Source organism: Salmo trutta, chromosome 10 (genome assembly GCF_901001165.1).
Source record: "Salmo trutta chromosome 10, fSalTru1.1, whole genome shotgun sequence".
Lineage (NCBI taxonomy): Eukaryota > Metazoa > Chordata > Actinopteri > Salmoniformes > Salmonidae > Salmo > Salmo trutta.
Window position 1 is genome coordinate 12,837,498 of NC_042966.1, and position 19,568 is coordinate 12,857,065.

At 42.3% G+C, this 19,568-nt stretch overlaps 1 protein-coding gene across 3 annotated transcripts in view; it reads left to right on the forward strand.

The window, feature by feature from the left end:
* Nucleotides 1–19,568, forward strand: part of LOC115201131 (glutamate receptor ionotropic, delta-1) — a 436,103-nt gene that overhangs the window by 391,333 nt on the left and 25,202 nt on the right. For all 3 annotated transcript variants that reach the window (XM_029764453.1, XM_029764454.1, XM_029764455.1), the window contains exon 13: nt 16,927–17,122. In XM_029764453.1, the coding sequence (XP_029620313.1) occupies nt 16,927–17,122 (196 nt within the window). The remainder of the gene's footprint in view (nt 1–16,926; nt 17,123–19,568) is intronic.

Sequence of the window (19,568 nt, forward strand, 5' to 3'; positions counted from 1 at the left end):
ATGGGTGGCAGAACATATAGTACAGTACAAATCTAGACAGTGTCATCCACAAAATGTTTAACTGAACATGACTTGAGATGTCTAATGCATTATTGCAGTGTTCGGTAGCATCTAATACAGCATCTTCCTTCTGAAGGTGATATTCCACAACGCTGGCATATGCCAACTGTTTCAAATGCCAGACAAACATCATGGCATCGTCCAGTAGAATCCATGTTTAATAATGATGTGCCTACATTGCCATCCTGCTCACAAATACACAGACACATGTACACATGGAGGCATGAGGTTGGATCTTTCAAGATTACCATCCCATCTTTGTTTGCCTTCGGATCTGCAAATGTTATCCACCGCTTATCCCCGCACAATGTATATTTGCTCGGGCACTGTGGCTTTGATGTCCGATTGTATGTGATTATGTTGATGTTGTGCAAATGGTGTGTGAAAAAGAGTGCCACCGTGTAGTGGTCTCCGAAATGGTTAGGTGAGACAGCCACATATTGAACTTGTAGTAACTCCATTTTTCCTCAGTAAAGTAGTTATCAGCAAAGTCAGTGGTAGTAGGAAAAGACAAGTGCAAGCTTTTTTGTTTGCGGGGGGGTGGCATAAGAGTGTGATGCTTATTTAAGATAATCTTTGAAGATGTTTTCAGAACATTGTTTCTGTCTGTATTCTTGGTACACTATGTTACAGAGACAATGCTCTAGCCATTATGTTGATGCTGCTGTTGGGAGAGGCTCTTTATTTATAGCCATTCTGATCATTCATCCTACTCCTGTCAGTGGAAACCATGGCTGAATCAGACACTGGGCTCTTGCAACTGTCGCTGTGGATTTATGTCAACCTGACCCAGAGTTAGTGGAAAGGGTAGGTAGTGGTTGTGGATAGCTTGTGGAACGGGTAGATACTGGAAACAGTGCCTATCATAAGTATTGACCTTCCATGGATTTCTTCAGATTTTATTGTGTTACAAAGTGGGACTAAAATGTAGTAAAATGTGTACTTTTTTTGTCAACAATCTACAGAAAATACTCTGTAATGTCAAAGTGGCAGGAAACTTATAAGATTCATGAAAAATAAAACAGTAATATACTTTGATTAGATAGGTGTTCACCTGCCTGAGTCAATATTTAGAAACACAGTAGTTACAGCTGTGTTCTTGGGTAAGTCTCTAAAAGCTTTGCACACCTTGATTGTGCAATATTTGCCCGTTATTCTTTTCAAAATTCTTCAAACTCTGTCAAGGTGTTGGGGATCATGGTAGACAGCAATTTTCAAGTCTCGCCATAGATTTTCAAGCAGATTTATGTCAAAACTGTAACTTGTTGTAGGTTATTGTCCTGCTGAAAAGTGAATTCCTCTCGCAGTGTCTGGTGTAAAGCAGACTGAAGCAGATTTTCCTCCAGGATTTTGCCTGTGCTTACCTCAATTCTGTTTCTTTTTATCCTGAACAACTCCCCAGTCTTTGCCGATGTTAAGCATACCGATACCATGATGCAGACACCACATGCTTGAAAATAAGGAGGTAGTTGCTTAGTCATGTGTTGTGTTGGATTTTCCCAAAACATGAGGCTTTGCATTTAGACCAAAAAGTATATTCCTTTGCCGTGATTCCCCCCCATTTGTAGAAGGATGTAGAATTTTCTTGTCACTGAGTATTTTGTGTCGATCAATTATAAAACAATCACAATTGAGTATATTTCAATCCCACTTTGTAACTTAACACAATCTGAAGGGGGGCTGAATACTTATGATACGCACTGTGTATATTGGAAAGTACATTGGACGCATGATTCCCATCCCACACCTATGAGCCTCTTTCTGAAGGTTCTCCCATTGCACTTTTTAGATTAGAAGCTACAGTACAACCAGTGGAAGCTTTTACCAGGTGTTAATAGTGATGTATGTGCATTAGCCTGTGGCATCATGAGTAGCCCCATGAGTTGCTCCTCTGCACCCCAGTATCTCTACTTGCACATTCATCTTCTGCACATCAATCACTCCAGTGTTTAAATTGGTATATTGTAATTACTTCAACCACCATGGCCTATTTATTGCCTTTACCTCCCTTATCTTACCTCATTTGCACACACTGTAGATAGACTTTTTCTACTGTATTATTGACTGCATGTTTGTTTATTCCATGTGTAACTCTGTGTTGTTGTATGTGTCGAACTGCTTTGCTTTATTTTTGTTCAGGTCGCAGTTGCATATGAGAACTTGTTCTCAACTAGCCTACCTGGTTAAATAAAGGTGAAATAAAAAAGAAATAAAAAGCCCCCACTCATGTAAAAACACACGTGTGCATTCACGTTCACACACTAACGCAGAGTTTGAGAGTGTGTGAATTTAGTATCATATGTCATTTGAGAGGTTTTGTACTCCAAACTTTGAGTAATGGTTTAATCAATTAATGACTTTAGATTTTGTTGTCCATTTATTGAAACACAGGAAACAAGTGCTCGTAAGTTCTGTGAAGTGGGTGCAATATATTTGAGAAGGTGTCAAGTGACAGAGGCAAAAGATAAAACAAGAACATTTTAGGCATCCAAAAACCAAAAGCTGGTGAGGCATTGAAGTCATAATTATCTTTTCATCCTGATTTTTGCAGCTTTGTTCTCTCTGTTCCCTCTTATCCTTGATCAGTGGATTATGTAGATCTAACCAACCTTGTTCAAACCTCATTTGTATTCGCAGCCCAGGCAGCCACCACAAAGATGCTCACAATGTCCAGTGGGTAATTTGTCTGGCAGCCCACAGTGTATTTCTTATTCACATTTTGAATACATGTGTTGAGAATGCAAAATATTTAACTGAATAATTGATTGATTTTAAAGTAACCTCTAATGGGGAGAGAGAGAAGGGGGGGGGGGCGTTGATTGCTTCAATTTTTACCATGGGAAGATGCTTGGCAAACAACAAATAACTCCTGTACATGTGTTCATGTACTAGTACAGTGCAAATGTGCTGTACACTCAGTGGCCAGTTTATTAGGTACACGCATCTAGTAATGGGTCAGACCCCCCCCCCCCCCCCCTTGGCCTCCAGAACAGCCTGCATTCTATGGGACATAGATTCTATAAGGTGTCGGGAACCACGGGGATGTTGGTCCATGCTGACGTGATGGCGTCACACAGTTGCTGCAGATTGGACGGCGGTACATTCGTGCTGTGAACAGCCCGTTCCATCTCATCCCAAAGATGCTCTATTGGGTTAGTTCAGCAACAATGTTCAGATATGCTGTGGCGTTCAATCGTTGCTCAATTGATATCAAGTGACCTAACGTGTCAGGAAAAAATTCCCCACACCAGTGCACTACCGCCACCAGCCCTTACATTTGACACCAGGCAATGTAGGTCCGTGGATGTAGGTCACTAGTTTTGCCCATTCTAACTTTCAATCAAACAGTAATTGAATCCGTCAATGCCTGTCTGCCTACTTCATATAGCAAGCAACGGCCACGTGACTCAAAGTCTGTAGGAGCGATCCATTTTCTTCAACGGGGTGGTGTATCTAATAAACTGACAGTGAGTGGTTTTCCTGATAGAAAAAGGCATTTAATCTACACACACTCATTCAACATTACACAAGTTTGACATCAATCATGTCCTTAATATGGACATTTGTTATTATCATGGGAATGTTACAGTCTGGAATGATTTTGATTTCTGAAATCTGGGTTTTTTGATTGTACGTCAAATGTTTAATTTAGTATCCTCCTTTAAAGAATGTCATCAAGCCTGTCACGTCAGATATCACTGAATGTCTGAATACTATGGTGACATGCCAAATTCCCTAGCTGCTTCTTTTACCTATATTCAAGAAAATCTAATCCAAGATGACTTTCCATCAGTTCATCTTCAATACATTCTTGTGTTGCAAAATAAATTGGTATATTTATTAAAGTAGACACATACAGCAGATATCCTTACTCACTTGTTTTGGTGCTTACTCAAAGTACACCGACGACCAATATATTCCTGAATGTTGAAGTGTAGTTTTGCATATGTTGAAGGCCTCTTCAAAAAGCACTAAGCAACACACATCTACAGTACCAGTCAAAAGTTTGGACACATCTACTCATTCCAGGCTTTTTCTTTATTTTTACTATTTACAACATTGTATAATAATAGTGAAGACATCACTATGGAATAACACATATGGAATCATGTAGTAACCCAAAAAGTGTTTAACAAATCAAAATATATTTTGTATTTTAGATTCTTCAAAGTAGCCACCATTTTCCTTTATGACAGCTTTGCAAACTCTTGGCATTCTCTCAACCAGCTTCACCTGGAATGCTTTTCCAGCAGTCTTGAAGGAATTCCCACTTATGCTGAGCACTTCTATCCTGCCTTTTCTTCACTCTGCAGTTCAACTCATCCCAAACCATCTCAATTGGGTTGAGGTCGGGGGATTGTGGAGGCCAGGTCATCTGAGGCAGCACTCCATCCCTCTCCTTTTGGGTCAAATAGCCCGTACACAGCCTGGAGGTGTGTTGGGTCCCTGTTCTGTTGAAAAACAAATGGTAGTCCTACTAAGCGCAAACCAGATGGGATGGCGTATAGCTGCAGAATGCTTGTTAGCCAATTTTTTATAATTCAAGGCATTCAAGGCACACTCACCAGCAAATTACCATCACACCTCTTCCTCCATGCTTCACAGTGGGAACCGCGGAGATCATCTGTTCACCTAATCTGTGTCTCATATAGACACGACAGTTGGAACCAAAAATCTCAAATTTGGACTCATCAGACAGATCAGGACAGATTTCCACCGGTCTAATGTCCTTTGCTCATGTTTCTTGGCCCAAGCAAATCTCTTCTTATTATTGGTGTTTAGTAGTGGTGTCTTTGCAGAAATTTGGCCATGCAGGCCTGATCACGCGGTCTCCTCTGAACAGTTGATGTTGAGATGTGTCTGTTACTTGAACTCTGTGAAGCATTTATTTGGGCTGCAATCTGAGGTGCAGTTAACTCTAATGAACTTATCCTCTGCAGCAGAGGTAGCTCTAGATCTTCCTTTCCTGTGGCGGTCTTCATGAGAGCCAGTTTCATCATAGCGCTTGATGGTTTTTGCGACTGCACTTGAAGAAACGTTCAAAGTTCTTGACATTTTCTGAATTGACTGACCTTTGTGCCTTTAAGTAATGATGGACTGTTGTTTCTCTTTGCTTATTTGAGTTGTTCTTGCAATAATACGGACTTGGTCTTTTACCAAATAGGGCTATCTTCTGTATCACCCCTACCTTGTCACAAACGCATTAAGAAGGAAAGAAATTCCACAAATTAACTTCTGACGAAGCACACATTTGAATACCTGCTACAATGTAGAAAATATTAAAAGTAAAGAAAAACCCTTGAATGAGTAGGTGTGTTCAAACTTTTGACTGGTACTGTATATATATATATATATATATATATCCCATGTATTCTATACTAACAAAACCCTGGGTGCTGTTGCACCGCATTTCTTTGTGGAATTCGATGTGTGCTTGGGGTTATTGTCTTGCTGGAAGATACACTTGCAGCTACAGCAAGTTTCAGCCTCCTGGCAGAGGCAACCAGGTTTTGAGCTAAAATGTCCTTGTACTGGGTAAAGTTCATGATGCTGTTGACCTTAACAAGTGCCCCAGGACCAGCAGAAGCAAAATAGCCCCATAACATCAAAGATCCACCATCATATTTTACAATAGGTATGGGGTTCTTTTCTGCTCATCCCATCCTTCTTTTTACGCCAAACCCACCACTGGTGTGCGTGGCCAAAGAGCTCTGTTTTCATGTCATCTGCTCGCTCCTGTTCCAACCGAAGTGCCAGTTCCATTTAGCAAACTCCAGGCATTAGCATTGGTTTAACAACATGAAAATAAAGCTATTTGGCCACACACACACCAAACTACCTGACATGTGCTATTAGCTTTAATCAGCTTGAATGAGGATAGTCCAATAGACATGTTTAATTTCAACCTATTGTGAATCTACTCACCCCAAAAAAGAGATGTTGCTTAATGCAACACAACTAACGGTCATCACTTGATCCCTTGAAATGTTAGTTGATATGAAAGTATTAACATACTACATACCAGTGTATGAGACCGTAAACTGATCTGACCATCAGTTATAATTAGGGCTGACCCCAATTAGTCAACTGGTTGATTGTTTGGTCGAAATTCTGTCTTGTGCGCGATTTTCGGCCACGATTTTCTTTAGTCAAGCAGTAGCAAATATATCTACTTTTTTTTATGGCGCATAAGGCTGATTCACGCCCATCTCAGTGAACTAATCCATTGCGGAGGCTGAGACTAATCCATTGTGGAGGGCGCGTGGATGGCACAATCCAATAAGAAGGGGAGTGTGGCTAAAATGTGCAATGCATGTCCCTCCCCAATGCGCTCTCTCCAAATTGTGTACATTCATTGTTTCATAACTTCATTGTGTGAATTGTTTGCCTTGATTGTTAATGTCTATCAATTTCCCATTACATATAGTATATCACCAGTAGTAGCCTACACTTACCATTAATTCCTATAGTGCGGTCTAATGCACTGCACTGCTGTGCTAGAGGCATCACTACCAACCCAAGTTCGATCCCGGGCTGTAACACAACCGGGTGTGATCGAGAGTCTCATAGAGCGGCACACATTTGGCCCAGCGTCATCTGGGTTAGAGTAGGGTTTGGCAGGGGGGATTTACAAGTAGGCCATTATGTTAATAAGAATTTATTATTAACTGACTTGCCTAGTTAAATAAAGGTTAAATAATAAAACACAACATCTACAATGTTTGTTCGGTTATGCTAATTTCTGTTAATGCAGCAAAACAGTTGAAGTCGGAAGTTTACATACATCTTAGCCAAATACAATTAAACTCAGTTTTCACAATTCCTGACACTTAATCCTAGTAAAAATTCCCTTTCTTAGGTCAGGTAGGATCACCACTTTACTTTAAGAATGTGTAATGTCAGAATAATAGCAGAGAGAATGATTTATTTCAGCTTTTATTTCTTTCATCACATTCCCAGTGGGTCAGAAGTTTACATACACTCAATTGGTATTTGGTAGCATTGGCTTTAAATTGTTTAAGTTGGGTCAAACGTTTCGGGTAGCTTTCCACAAGCTTCCCACAATAAGTTGGGTGAAATTTGGCCCATTCCTCCTGACAGAGCTGGTGTAACTGAGTCAGGTTTGTAGGCCTCCTTGCTCGCACACGCTTTTTAAGTTCTGCCCACAAATTTTCTATAGGATTGAGGTCAGGGCTTTGTGATGGCCACTCCAATACCTTGACTTTGTTGTCCTTAAGACATTTTGCCACAACTTTGGAAGTATGCTTGGGGACATTGTCCATTTGGAAGACCCATTTGCTTCAATATAGCCACATAATTTTCCCTTCCTCATGATGCCATCTATTTTGTGAAGTGCACCAGTCCCTCCTGCAGCAAACCACCCCCACAACATGATGCTGCCACCCCCGTGCTTCACGGTTGGAATGGTGTTCTTCGGCTTGCAAGCATCCCCCTTTTTCCTCCAAACATAACGATGGTCATTATGGCCAAACAGTTCTATTTTTGTTTCATCAGACCAAGAGGACATTTCTCCAAAAAGTACGATCTTTGTCCCCATGTGCAGTTGCAAACCGTAGTCTGGCTTTTTATGGTGGTTTTGGAGCGGTGGCTTCTTCCTTGCTGAGCGGCCTTTCAGGTTATGTTGATATTGGACTCGTTTGACTGTGGATATAGATTATTTTGCACCTGTTTCCTCCAGCATCTTCACAAGGTCTTTTGCTGTTGTTCAGGGATTGATTTGCACTTTTTGCACCAAAGTACGCTCATCTCCAGGAGACAGAATGCATCTCCTTCCTGAGCGGTATGACGACTGCATGGTCCCATGGTGTTTATACTTGCGTCCTATTGTTTGTACAGATGAATGTGGTACCTTCAGGCGTTTGGAAATTGCTCCCAAGGATGAACCAGACTTGTGGAAGTCTACAATTTTTTTTCTGAGGTCTTGGCTGATTTTTTTATATTTTCCCATGATGTCAAGCAAAGAGGCACTGAGTTTGACGGTAGGCCTTGAAATACATCCACAGGTACACCTCCAAATGACCCAAATGATGTCAATTAGCCTATCAGAAGCTCCTAAAGCCATGACATCATTTTCTGGAATTTCCCAAGCTTTTTAAGGACACAGTCAACATAGTGTATGTAAACTTCTGACCCACTGGAATTGTGATACAGTGAATTATAAGTGAAATAATATGTCTGTAAACAATTGTTGGAAAAATGACTTGTGTCATGCACAAAGTAGATGTCCTAACCAACTTGCCAAAACTATAGTTTGTTAACAAGAAATTTGTGAAGTGGTTCAAAAACAAGTTTTAATGACTCCAACCTAAGTGCATGTTAACTTCCGACTTCAACTGTATGTTATTAAACTAGTCTTTTACCGTTCCCATTGTCAGAGTGGACACGTTGGTTGCAGAGTGCACAACCTATGCAACACTTGTGAGAAACACGTTTTGGTTTATTTCATTCCATTTAAGAATTTTGTCAATTTAGTCATTGTCATTTGTTTAGAGCGCTACTGTCAATGTTGAGTAAGGACATGCACCTGATTATGCATAGAGGTAGTCCTATAGGCTACCTGACCTGAGCGCAAATGTAGGCATATAAATGTGCACATTTGGTGATCTGATAATATTTCTGATTGGATTAATGCAGTACCACTAATGAGTTGTGGAGCTTCTCCACAGCAATGCTTTCTTCACCTCAAACAGCGAGCAAACAAAGTAAGTTTTTACATCCATTGAGAATGACAATAGCTCCTCAATGTATGTGAAAAATCTTTTTAGCTCTCTCCCTTTCGATAACCACTCAGCGTGAAAGGGAAAAATGTCATACTCTGATCCAGTGGAAATGTCATAAAATAGGTCTAACTGATGAGCTCTTATCCCTTGCACAAAATAGCCTACAGCTGTGTCTGTCCCATGCTCACTGGCACCGGAAACTCTGAGGGCCCAGAATATTTTATACACTTGGGAGCTTCAGTCTGGACCCAAGTTAATAGCTGATACAATGTTTCAAGTTCATTGCAGACAGGCCATGTGTAGCAATGTGATTTATAAGATTTTATCAGGATATTTTTTTACATGCAGGCTGCAATGTTTTTATTTGTTGGCTTTATGTTGGCTATTTTTACATGGTAGGCATTGGCAATATAAGTAACTTTTAGGTTTGTATTATTTTCATTTCGATTTAGATAGTTTTAATTAACCACATGACAATGATTTTGAGACACAAAGTTAAAATTGAGACACAAAGTTAAAATTAAATTCAACTGTTTCACGAAAATGTGCATATGAAAACCATAACTGGCATTGTGATCGGTAGAAATGTTAAGATAAATTGGCTTTCCACATGAGAAAGTTTGCCAACTCCTTGTGTAGCCTATTGCTGGCCCCTTCAGGAGTGTAATGGCAGAATCTGCGAAAACCAGCAGGAGCGGGAGGAGGATGGTTGGATCATGTTAAGGTTTTTCTCTTTTGGTTATCTTGATCTCTGGCTCCCTCTTGAGTGATCTGTGTCATATTTCACCAAACAGCATCAGACAAGCATATCGTTGATTTTATTAAAACACATAGGGTGTATCTATATAAAAATAGACATTGTAAAATATTGACCAATCAACCGATTGCTAAAAAAATACAGATGACTTTCGGTCGACTAAGATTATATTTAGTCGGGGACAGCCAAGTTATGATATACCTCAATTAAAGCTGTCAATAGTGACTATATGCTCAGGGCTCATTCCAAAATGCAAACCATCCATGTGCCTTTAAACAAATATTTATTAGCTGTGAAATACACAACCGTTGCATTACAAATGGGCATGAATTCTTCTTCTAAACCAGAGTATAGCGACCGGTGAAGATTGTGGCAGGCATGCCCTTTAATAGCATTTTAGTTTGAGATATGCATTTTTCAGACTGACAGCAGTTTGCTAAACTGTAAACTAATGATTGTGTGCAATTTATTTTATTTAACCCTTATTTCACCAGGTAAGTTGACTGAGAACACATTCTAATTTACAGCAAGAACCTGGGGAATAGTTACAGGGGAGATTATGAAGGCCAGATTAGGAATTTAGCCAGGACACCAGGGTTAACACTCTTAGAATAAGTGCCATGGGATCTTTAGTGACCACAGAGAGTCAGGACACGCGTTTAACATCCCATTCAAAAGACAGCACCCTACACAGGGCAATGTCCCCATCACTGCCCTGGGGCATTGGGATATTCGTTTTTAGACCAGAGGAAAAAGTGCCTCCTACTGGCCCTCCAACACAACTTCCAGCAACATCTGGTCTCCCATCTAGGGACCGACCAGGACCAACTCTGCTTAGCTTCAGAAGCATGCCAGCAGTGGGATGCAGGGTGGTATGCTGCTGGCTCAATGCAATGCTCACTGGTAACTTGGCATAGATACACTGCTGTGTGATTTGGTGACTGACCCAGAGATAGCCTAGCAGCAATGCTGATACAGTGCCTTCGGAAAGTTTTCAGACCCCTTCACTTTGTTACGTGACAGCCTTATTTTAAAATGGATAAAATTGTTCAATCAATCTACACACAATACCCCATAATTACAAAGTGAAATCTAGGTTTTTTTGACATTTTTGCAAATGTATTAAAAATAAAAAACTGAAATATTACATTTACATAAGTATTCAAACCCTTTACTCAAGTAATTTATTGAAGCACCTTTGGCAGCGATTACAGCATCGAGTCTTCTTGGGTATGACGCTACAAGCTTGGCACACCTGTATTTGGGGAGTTTCTCCCATTCTTCTCTGCAGATCCTCTCAAGCTCTGTCAGGTTAGATGGGGAGCGTTGCTGCACAGCTATTTTCAGGTCTCTCCAGAGATGTTGGATAGGGTTCAAGTCCGGTGTCATAATCCGTGTATGTAGGTGGCAGGGAAGTCAGGCGCAGGAGAAACCAAAGTGGTTAAAAAAAATGGAGTATTTATTAAAAAAACTAACTCCAAAACCAACTTAGAAAATAATCCGGGTAAACAATAACCCGTCGCACACCGATACAGAAACAACACGTACATAACTTAACAAACAATCACCAACAAGGATATGAGGGGAAACAGAGGGTTAAATACACAACATGTAATTATTGGGAAAAGAAACAGGTGTGTAAGGAGACCAGACAAAACCAATAGAAAATAAAAAAACTGATCAATGGTGGCTAGAAGACCGGTGACGTCGATCGCCGAGCACCACCCGAAAAAGGAGCGGCATCGACTTCGGCAGAAGTCGTGACAGTACCCCCCCCCCCCGACGCGCGGCTCCAGCAGTGCGACGACCCGGAGGACGAGGTGCAGGGCGATCCGGATGGAGACGATGGAACTCGCTCAGCATGGAAGGATCTAACACCTCCTCCACCGGAACACAGGATCTCTCCTCCGGACCGTACCCCTCCCAGTCCACGAGGTACTGAAGACCCCTCGCCCAACGTCTCGAATCCAGGATGGATCGAACGGAGTACGCCGGGGCCCCCTCAATGTCCAGAGGGGGCGGAGGAACCTCCCGCTCCTCGGCCTCCTGGAGCGGGCCAGCCACCACCGGCCTGAGGAGAGACACATGGAACGAGGGGTTAATGCGGTAATTGGGGGGAAGCTTTAACCTATAACATACCTCGTTCAATCTCCTCAGGACTTTAAACGGCCCCACAAACCGCGGACTCAGCTTCCGGCAGGGCAGGCGGAGGGGCAGGTTTCGGGTCGAGAGCCAGACCCTGTCCCCCGGTGCGAACACCGGGGCCTCACTGCGGTGACGGTCTGCGCCAGCTTTTTGACGTCGTACGGCGCGCTGAGGGTGGACGTGAGCTGCGTCCCAGGTCTCCTCCGCGCGCCGGAACCAGTGGTCCATCGCAGGAGCCTCGGTCTGACTCTGAGGCCAAGGGGCCAGAACCGGCTGATACCCCAACACATACTGAAATGGAGTGAGGTTAGAGGAGGAGTGGCGGAGCGAGTTCTGAGCCATCTCTGCCCAGGGCACAAACGCCGCCCACTCCCCGGCCGGTCCTGGCAATAAGACCTCAGAAACCTACCCACATCCTGATTAACTCTCTCCCCCTGCCCGTTACTTTCGGGGTGAAAACCTGAGGTAAGGCTAACCGAGACCCCCAGACGTTCCATGAATGCCTTCCAGACCCTTGACGTGAACTGGGGCCCTCGATCAGACACTATATTCTCAGGCACCCCGTAGTGCTGAAGGACGTGGGTAAACAGAGCCTCCGCCGTCTGTAGGGCCGTAGGGAGACCGGGCAAAGGGAGGAGACGACAGGACTTAGAAAAGCGATCCACAACGACCAGGATCGTGGTCTTACCTTGTGAAGGTGGAAGATCGGTTATGAAATCCACCGACAAGTGCGACCACGGCCGTTGTGGAACGGGTAAGGGTTGTAACTTACCTCTAGGTAAGTGTCTAGGACCCTTGCACTGGGCGCACACTGAGCAGGAGGAAACATAAACCCTCACGTCCTTAGCTAAGGTGGGCCACCAGTACCTCCCACTAAGACAGCGCATCGTCCGACCAATCCCAGGATGACCAGAGGAGGGTAACGTGTGAGCCCAGTAGATCAATCGGTCGCGGACAGCGGACGGAACGTACAGACGTCCAGCTGGACACTGTGGGGGAACGGGCTCTGCACGTGACGCCCGCTCAATGTCCTCGTCCAGCTCCAATACTACCTGTGCCATCAAACAAGAGGCTGGGATGATGGGAGTGGGATCCATGGACCGCTCCTCTGTGTCATACAGCCGGGACAGTGCGTCTGCATTGACGTTCTGGGAACCTGGTCTGTAAGAGAGGGTAAACACAAAACGGGTGAAAAACATGGCCCACCTTGCCTGACGAGGATTCAGTCTCCCTGACCAAGGCCCTTCTCCCCAAATTGCTCAGTTTGGCTGGGCGGCCACCTCTAGGAAGAGTCTTGGTGGTTCCAAACTTCTTCCATTTAAGAATGATGGATGGCACTGTATTCTTGGGGACCTTCAATGCTGCAGAAATGTGTTACCCTTCCCCAGATCTGTGCCTCGACACAATCCTGTCTCAGTGCTCTATGGACAATTCCTTAAACCTCATGGCTTGGTTTTTGCTCTGACATGTACTGCCAACTGTGGGACCTTATATAGACAGGCATGTGCCTTTCCAAATCAGGTCCAATCAATTGAATTTACCACAGGTGGACTCCAATGAAGTTGTAGAAACATCTCAAGGATGATCAATGGAAACAGGATGCACCTGAGCTCAATTTCAAATCTCATAGCAAAGGGTCTGAATTTTAGTACATTTGCAAAAATCTCTTTAAACCTGTTTTTAATAATTTTTGAATAAGCCTGTAACGTAACAAAATGTGGAAAAAGTGAAGGGTGAATCGTATACACAGAGTGTATGATATGCACGGCATATTTGAATTACTCTTCCACACATTGGTAACCAAGTAGCAATGTGTTTCGCTCATAATGAAGAGCTTAATTTAATTGCACACTCGAATCAGAAATCTTTCACTGCATCACAGTGAATACTCCTAGCTATCAAGTTCAATTAGAATTGTTAGCACTCTTTTATAAAACTGATGATAAAGTAGGTGTGGACGTTGCCTGTCACCTTATAGAAAGGCAACTAACTATTACAAAGTTGTGGGTAGATTTCTCTACAGGATAGAGTAAGATGACATGTTTTAGACACTCGATTGTTCTGTAAGGTTAGAGGTTTGTGTTGCTCAGTGTTTATTACATGATAGCTGCTTATCTCACTCTCTTTGAGACAAATGAGGTGTGTGTAAATGATGTTATTGGCTTTTTTGTGATACCCTGATCTGATCCAGCACAAAAGTAATTCATTTGTTTAAGAGTCCGTTTTTATTAAAAGTCAGGCTTTCCCACCTTTAACGTTAAAACAATGTCCCTTTACCACTTCTCTTAAATGATTTCCTGTATCTCATCTGGTGTTTACAGACTAATACGCTTACAAACAACTCATCAGCATCATTATTCCCTGTCTTGTGATGTCCATAAGACATTTTGACCTTCATTTCCCCTGGACTGTTGTTATGACACAGACCAGCGAGTGTCTAAACAGAGCGCTGCTATGCAACAGCTTGCCCACCTGGAGCTGTCTCACACTGAGAGCATACATCTGACATCTGCATGTATATAGGCCTATCCTCAATTTGCTCTGTTAATTTTTTACATCTTTTTCAACTTGAAAAGTTAACAAGTTAATGTGTTGCTTTGAAATACTATATATACAAAGGTATGTGGATATCCCTTCAAATTAGTGAATTTGGCTATTTCAGCCAATTTTTTTACCTTTATTTATTTAACTAGGCAAGTCAGTTAAGAACAAATTCTTATTTTCAGTGATGGCCTTGGAACAGTGGGTTAACTGCCTTGTTCAGGGGCAGAATTACATATTTTTACCTTGGCAGCTTGGGGATTTAATCTTGCAACTTTTCGGTTATTAGTCCAACGCTCTAACCACTAGGCTACCTGCCATCCCAAATTAACATCCATTGCTGACAGGTGTATAAAATCGAGCACACAGCCATGCAATCTCCATAGACAAACTTTAGCAGTAGAATGACCTTACTGAAGAGCTCAGTGACTTTCAACGTGGTGCCATCATTCCGCTACCCAAGAATAGCAGAGCACCTTTTAATGGTTCAAACAGCTGACCAATCAGCCTGTGACAAGTGCTTAGCAAACTTTTGGAAAAATTTGTGTTTGATCAAATACAAAGTTATTTTACAGAAAACAAATGAACAACAGCATGCTTATAGGGAAGGGCACTCAACATGCTCAGCACTGACACAAATGACTGATGATTGGCTGAAAGACATTTATAGTAAGAAGATTGTGGAAGCTGATTTGTTAGACTTCAGTGCAGCTTTTGATGTCATTGATCATAACCTGTTGCTGAAAAAACGTAGGTGTTATGGATTTGCATCCTCTGCCTTATTATGGATTGAGAGTTATCTGTCTAGGGATTTCGTTATTGGACTCTCTCATTCAAATTCAGTTGAATGTGGTGTACCGCAGGGCAGCCGGCTATGGACATTATTGTTTTCTGTTTTTATAAATAACCTGTGTGTCTATGTACGCTGACAACTCAACAGTATACACATTGGCTGCAACAGTAAATTATATAACAGAGACACTTAACATATAGCACCAGACAGTTTTAGAATGGGTAACTAGCAATAGGCTGGTGCTAAATATCTCAAACTAAAACCATCATCTTTGGGACAAAGCACTCACTCAACACTAAACCTTGTTTAGATCTATTATTGAATAATGCGACTATTGAGCCAGTTGAGGAGACTAAACTGCCACAAAAGCTCACCGAACGGGACCGCCGAGTGCTGAAGCGAGTAGCATGTAAAAACGTCTGTCCTCGGTTGCAACACTCACGACCGAGTTCCAAACTGCCTCTGGAAGCAACATCCTCACAAGAACTGTTCGTCGGGAGCTTCATGAAATGGGTTTCCATGGCCGAGCAGCTGAACACAAGCCTAAATTCACCATGCGCAATGCCAATCATCGGCTGGAGTGGTGTAAAGCTAGCCGCCATTGGACTCTGGAGCATGAATCATGATTCACCATCTGGCAATCCAACACACTAATCCTGGTTTGGTGGATTCCAGGAGAAAGCTACCTGCCCCAATACCTATTGCCAACTGTAAAGTTTGGTGGAGGAGGAATAATGGTCTGGGGCTGTTTTTAATGGTTTGGGCTAGGCCTCTTAGTTCCAGTGAAGGGAAATCTTTACGCTACAGCATACAATGGCATTCTAGGCAATTCTGTGCCTCCAACTTAATGGCAACAGTTTGGGGGAAGGCCCTTTTGTTTTTTAGCCTGACAATGCCGCTGTGCACAAAGCGAAGTCTATACAGAAATGGTTTGTTGAGATTGGTGTGGAAGAACGTGACTGGCTTGCATGAACTCTGACCTCAACCCCATCGAAAACCTTTGAAATGAATTGTAGCGGTGACTGCGAGCCAGGCCTAATTGCCAGGCCTAAGTGCTGACCTCACTAATGCTCTTGTAGCTGAATGGAAGCAAGTCCCTGCAGCAATTTTCCAACATCTAGTGGAAAGCCTTCCCAGAAGAGTGGAGGCTGTTATAGCAGCAAAGGGGGGATCAACTCCATATTAATGCCCATGGTTCTGGAATGAGATGTTCAACGAGCACATACTTTTGGTCATGTAGTGTATGTCAATTCAGGGAATCAAGTTCAGTTGACAGAATCTGCTATTATATTAGTAACATTTTGAGTAGTGGTCATCTTTATAATTGAACACCCATGTAAAAAGTACTTGGAGGTGCTCCCAATTTCATGATATGCAATTGGTAGTTAGTCTTTTCCCATCGCTGCAACTCTCGTATGGACTCGGGAGAGGCAAATGTCCTCCGAAACACAGCCCTGCCAAGCTGCGCTGCTTCTTGACACACTGCTCGCTTAATCCGGAAGCCAGCCGCACAATGTGTCGGAGGAAACAACGTACATCTGCCGGTCGTGTCAGCGTGCATGCGCCCAGCCCACCAAAGGAGTCGCTAGAGCGCGATGGGGCAATGACATCCCGGGCCCGCCCAAACCCTCCCCTAACCCGGACAATGCTGGGCCAATTGTGCGCCACCTCATGGGTCTCCCGGTTGCAGGTGGCTGCGTCACAGCCCGGGATCAAACTCGGGTCTGTAGTGACGCCTCAAGCACCGAGATTCAGTGCCTTAGACAGCTGCGCCACTCGTGAGGCCCCAAAGTATATTTTACAGTGTACTTTACTGTACATACAGTATCTGTTCTTGTAAAACACTTGACTTGATGTATTTCTCTGTGTTCTTCCCTCTGTCTCTACAGAACATTCCAGGACCTGTCCAGGCAGATGGATGTGTCCTACGGCACTGTGAGAGACTCAGCCGTCTATGAATACTTCAAGAACAAGGGCACCAACCCGCTGGAGCAGGACAGCACATACGCAGAGCTGTGGCGGACCATCAGCAAGAACAACGGCCATGACTACTCTGTGTCCAGTCCCTCAGAAGGCATCCGCAAGGTAGGTTGACGAAGACAAAACAGGTACATGCCAATAAAGAGAGGATGCCTAAGTACAGGCTGGCAACTCTTTTAAGTAGTAATTGCATAGCTACTGTGTATTTCAAAAAAGAAAAAAAAAAGTTTCATATTTGGCAAAAAAAAACAGTCTTTCCATTGTCGTTTCACAGTATGAAGTCATACTGTTCTCCCTTAAACTGTGCCTGTAGTTCCACAGTATTTCAAACCAATTAGACAGGCAAATTCAACATTATCTTTCACTATCTGTCTGAATAAACTGCAAGTGCTGTTTTGTGACATTGTCACAATTATATTGGTTAATCTCATATACTGCCCGTAATAAATGGCCAAGAAAGAACAATACTTTGCCTGCCAATATGCTGAGAAGTAATATTTCATATCATAGATCTTCACATTTGTACTGTGTACACATTTTAATTAGCTTTCTGTCACATTTAGTCTTTATACTACAAAACAAAGGCTTTTTGTCTCAAACTCAGCTAAATGAGCCTTTTAGCAGGATGGAAGATGTATTTGTGTTAGTTAACTGTAAGAGGTAGAAGTTACTTGGATACAACATCAAAACACACATCAGGCACCTTCTGTCTCTGGACTCTATTTTGACAAACTTAGCGCAATGGTAAATCTTAGCGCTGGTGGTAACGCTATAGGTTTGCGGTTTGTCCGAAATATTTTTGGTATTTTCACAACCAGAAGTATGGGCGCAGTAGCTGGCTGTGGTGCGAAAGGGCTAGTTTTGATGAATAAACAAGTTCTAGGTGTGTCAAGGCTTTGACCTTTCACTGGCCAATCAGAACGTGCTCCATGGTTCCATTTGGTTGTTATTTACAGTCTTGTATGTATTGCATTGTCATCAACTTCGAATATTAGTCCGTTATAGCCTAGTTTGTTAAATAGCCTACAGAAACAAAATAACAAAATGTCGACCTATCCCCTATTTGCTGTCATGTTGAACATGTTTGCAGTCCACATTGTTCTAAGTAATTGCATGGCATCATTATAGAAATATATTGTTAAACGTTTCATTTGCACTGATATAGGCCTACTGTAAACTGCATTATGTCTGAGCCATGGACATGCCAAAGGTTGTCAATAAGCAAGATTAAATTCAGTATTGATAAGACCTAAAAAAGACATTGAATAATTAAATTATAATAAAAGGGAACATCAACTTGTTTTAATTAAATAGGCTATGTCTAAATTCAGTTAGAGGCACCATAATTGCTCCCCGTGGGCATATAATATTAGGTCTAAGACAATGTAGACTATGGCGGATTTGACACACATCCAAACTTTTCACAGGAGCTGGAAAAATATTCAATATAAAGAGAATGGGGAAATGTCCTAAAGTCACTGATCCCTTTCATGCAGTGGGCATCCCACATAATGAATATAAACTTTACACAGAAGCTGGACAAAAAATTATGCTCAATATAAAGACTGTATGACTGTTTTGCTGCTCGTGATATTTTAAGAACACATGGGTGATGTATATAAGGCCTCTGGCAAAATCCATGCCATGACCATTTATGTTACCACTAAGACCAGCTTTTGGTCAGTCTTAAAGAGCAACTGAATGTAATAAGAAACTTATTATTTTGAAAACGGCCTATGTGGCATTGATATGAGTCAGAGACATGTATTATACAAGCCATACCGTGGGGTGCTGGACCCAGTCAGGTCTTTGACACAACAATATAACAAGCCATACCGTGGGGGGCTGGACCAAGTCAGGTCTTTGACAATAATATAACAAGCCATACCGTGGGGGGCTGGACCTAGTCAGATCTTTGACAACAATATAACAAGCCATACCGTGGGTTGCTGGGCTCAGTCAGGTCTAACACATTCACCCTCTCTCCCGCTGAAAGATCAGTCACAAAATGTTGGCATCATTGTAACAGGTTGTAATCAAGCCCTGGTGTCCAGCATGGGAACTGAAGAGGAGTACCTTGTGCGGTAGTCTCCGGGGCTGTAGGACTACTCCATATCATCTCGGCTCTGACACACACATGCAAACGCAAGCTTTGCAGTTCCATCAATCCATCTACATACCTCTCACACCCTACAGTAGTAACCTGTGTATCATGAGAACCTTCATAAATCAGCAGAACAAGTATAACATATTTATTTACACTTTATATTGTGTCCTGTAATACTTTGAAATGAGACACCTTCGGTCATAACACATCCATAAAGACTATATCGCATGACACTGTACTTAGTATAAAGTCAGACACCTTTAGTCATTCATAACACATTCATAAGTACCTTATTATATGACACTGTACTTACTATAAAGTCAGACACCTTTGGTCATTCATAACACATTCATAAATGCCTTATATCAAATTACCTTGTACTTACTATAAAGTCAAAGACCTTTGGTCATTGATAAGACATAGAAAAAGGCTTAATGATGTAAA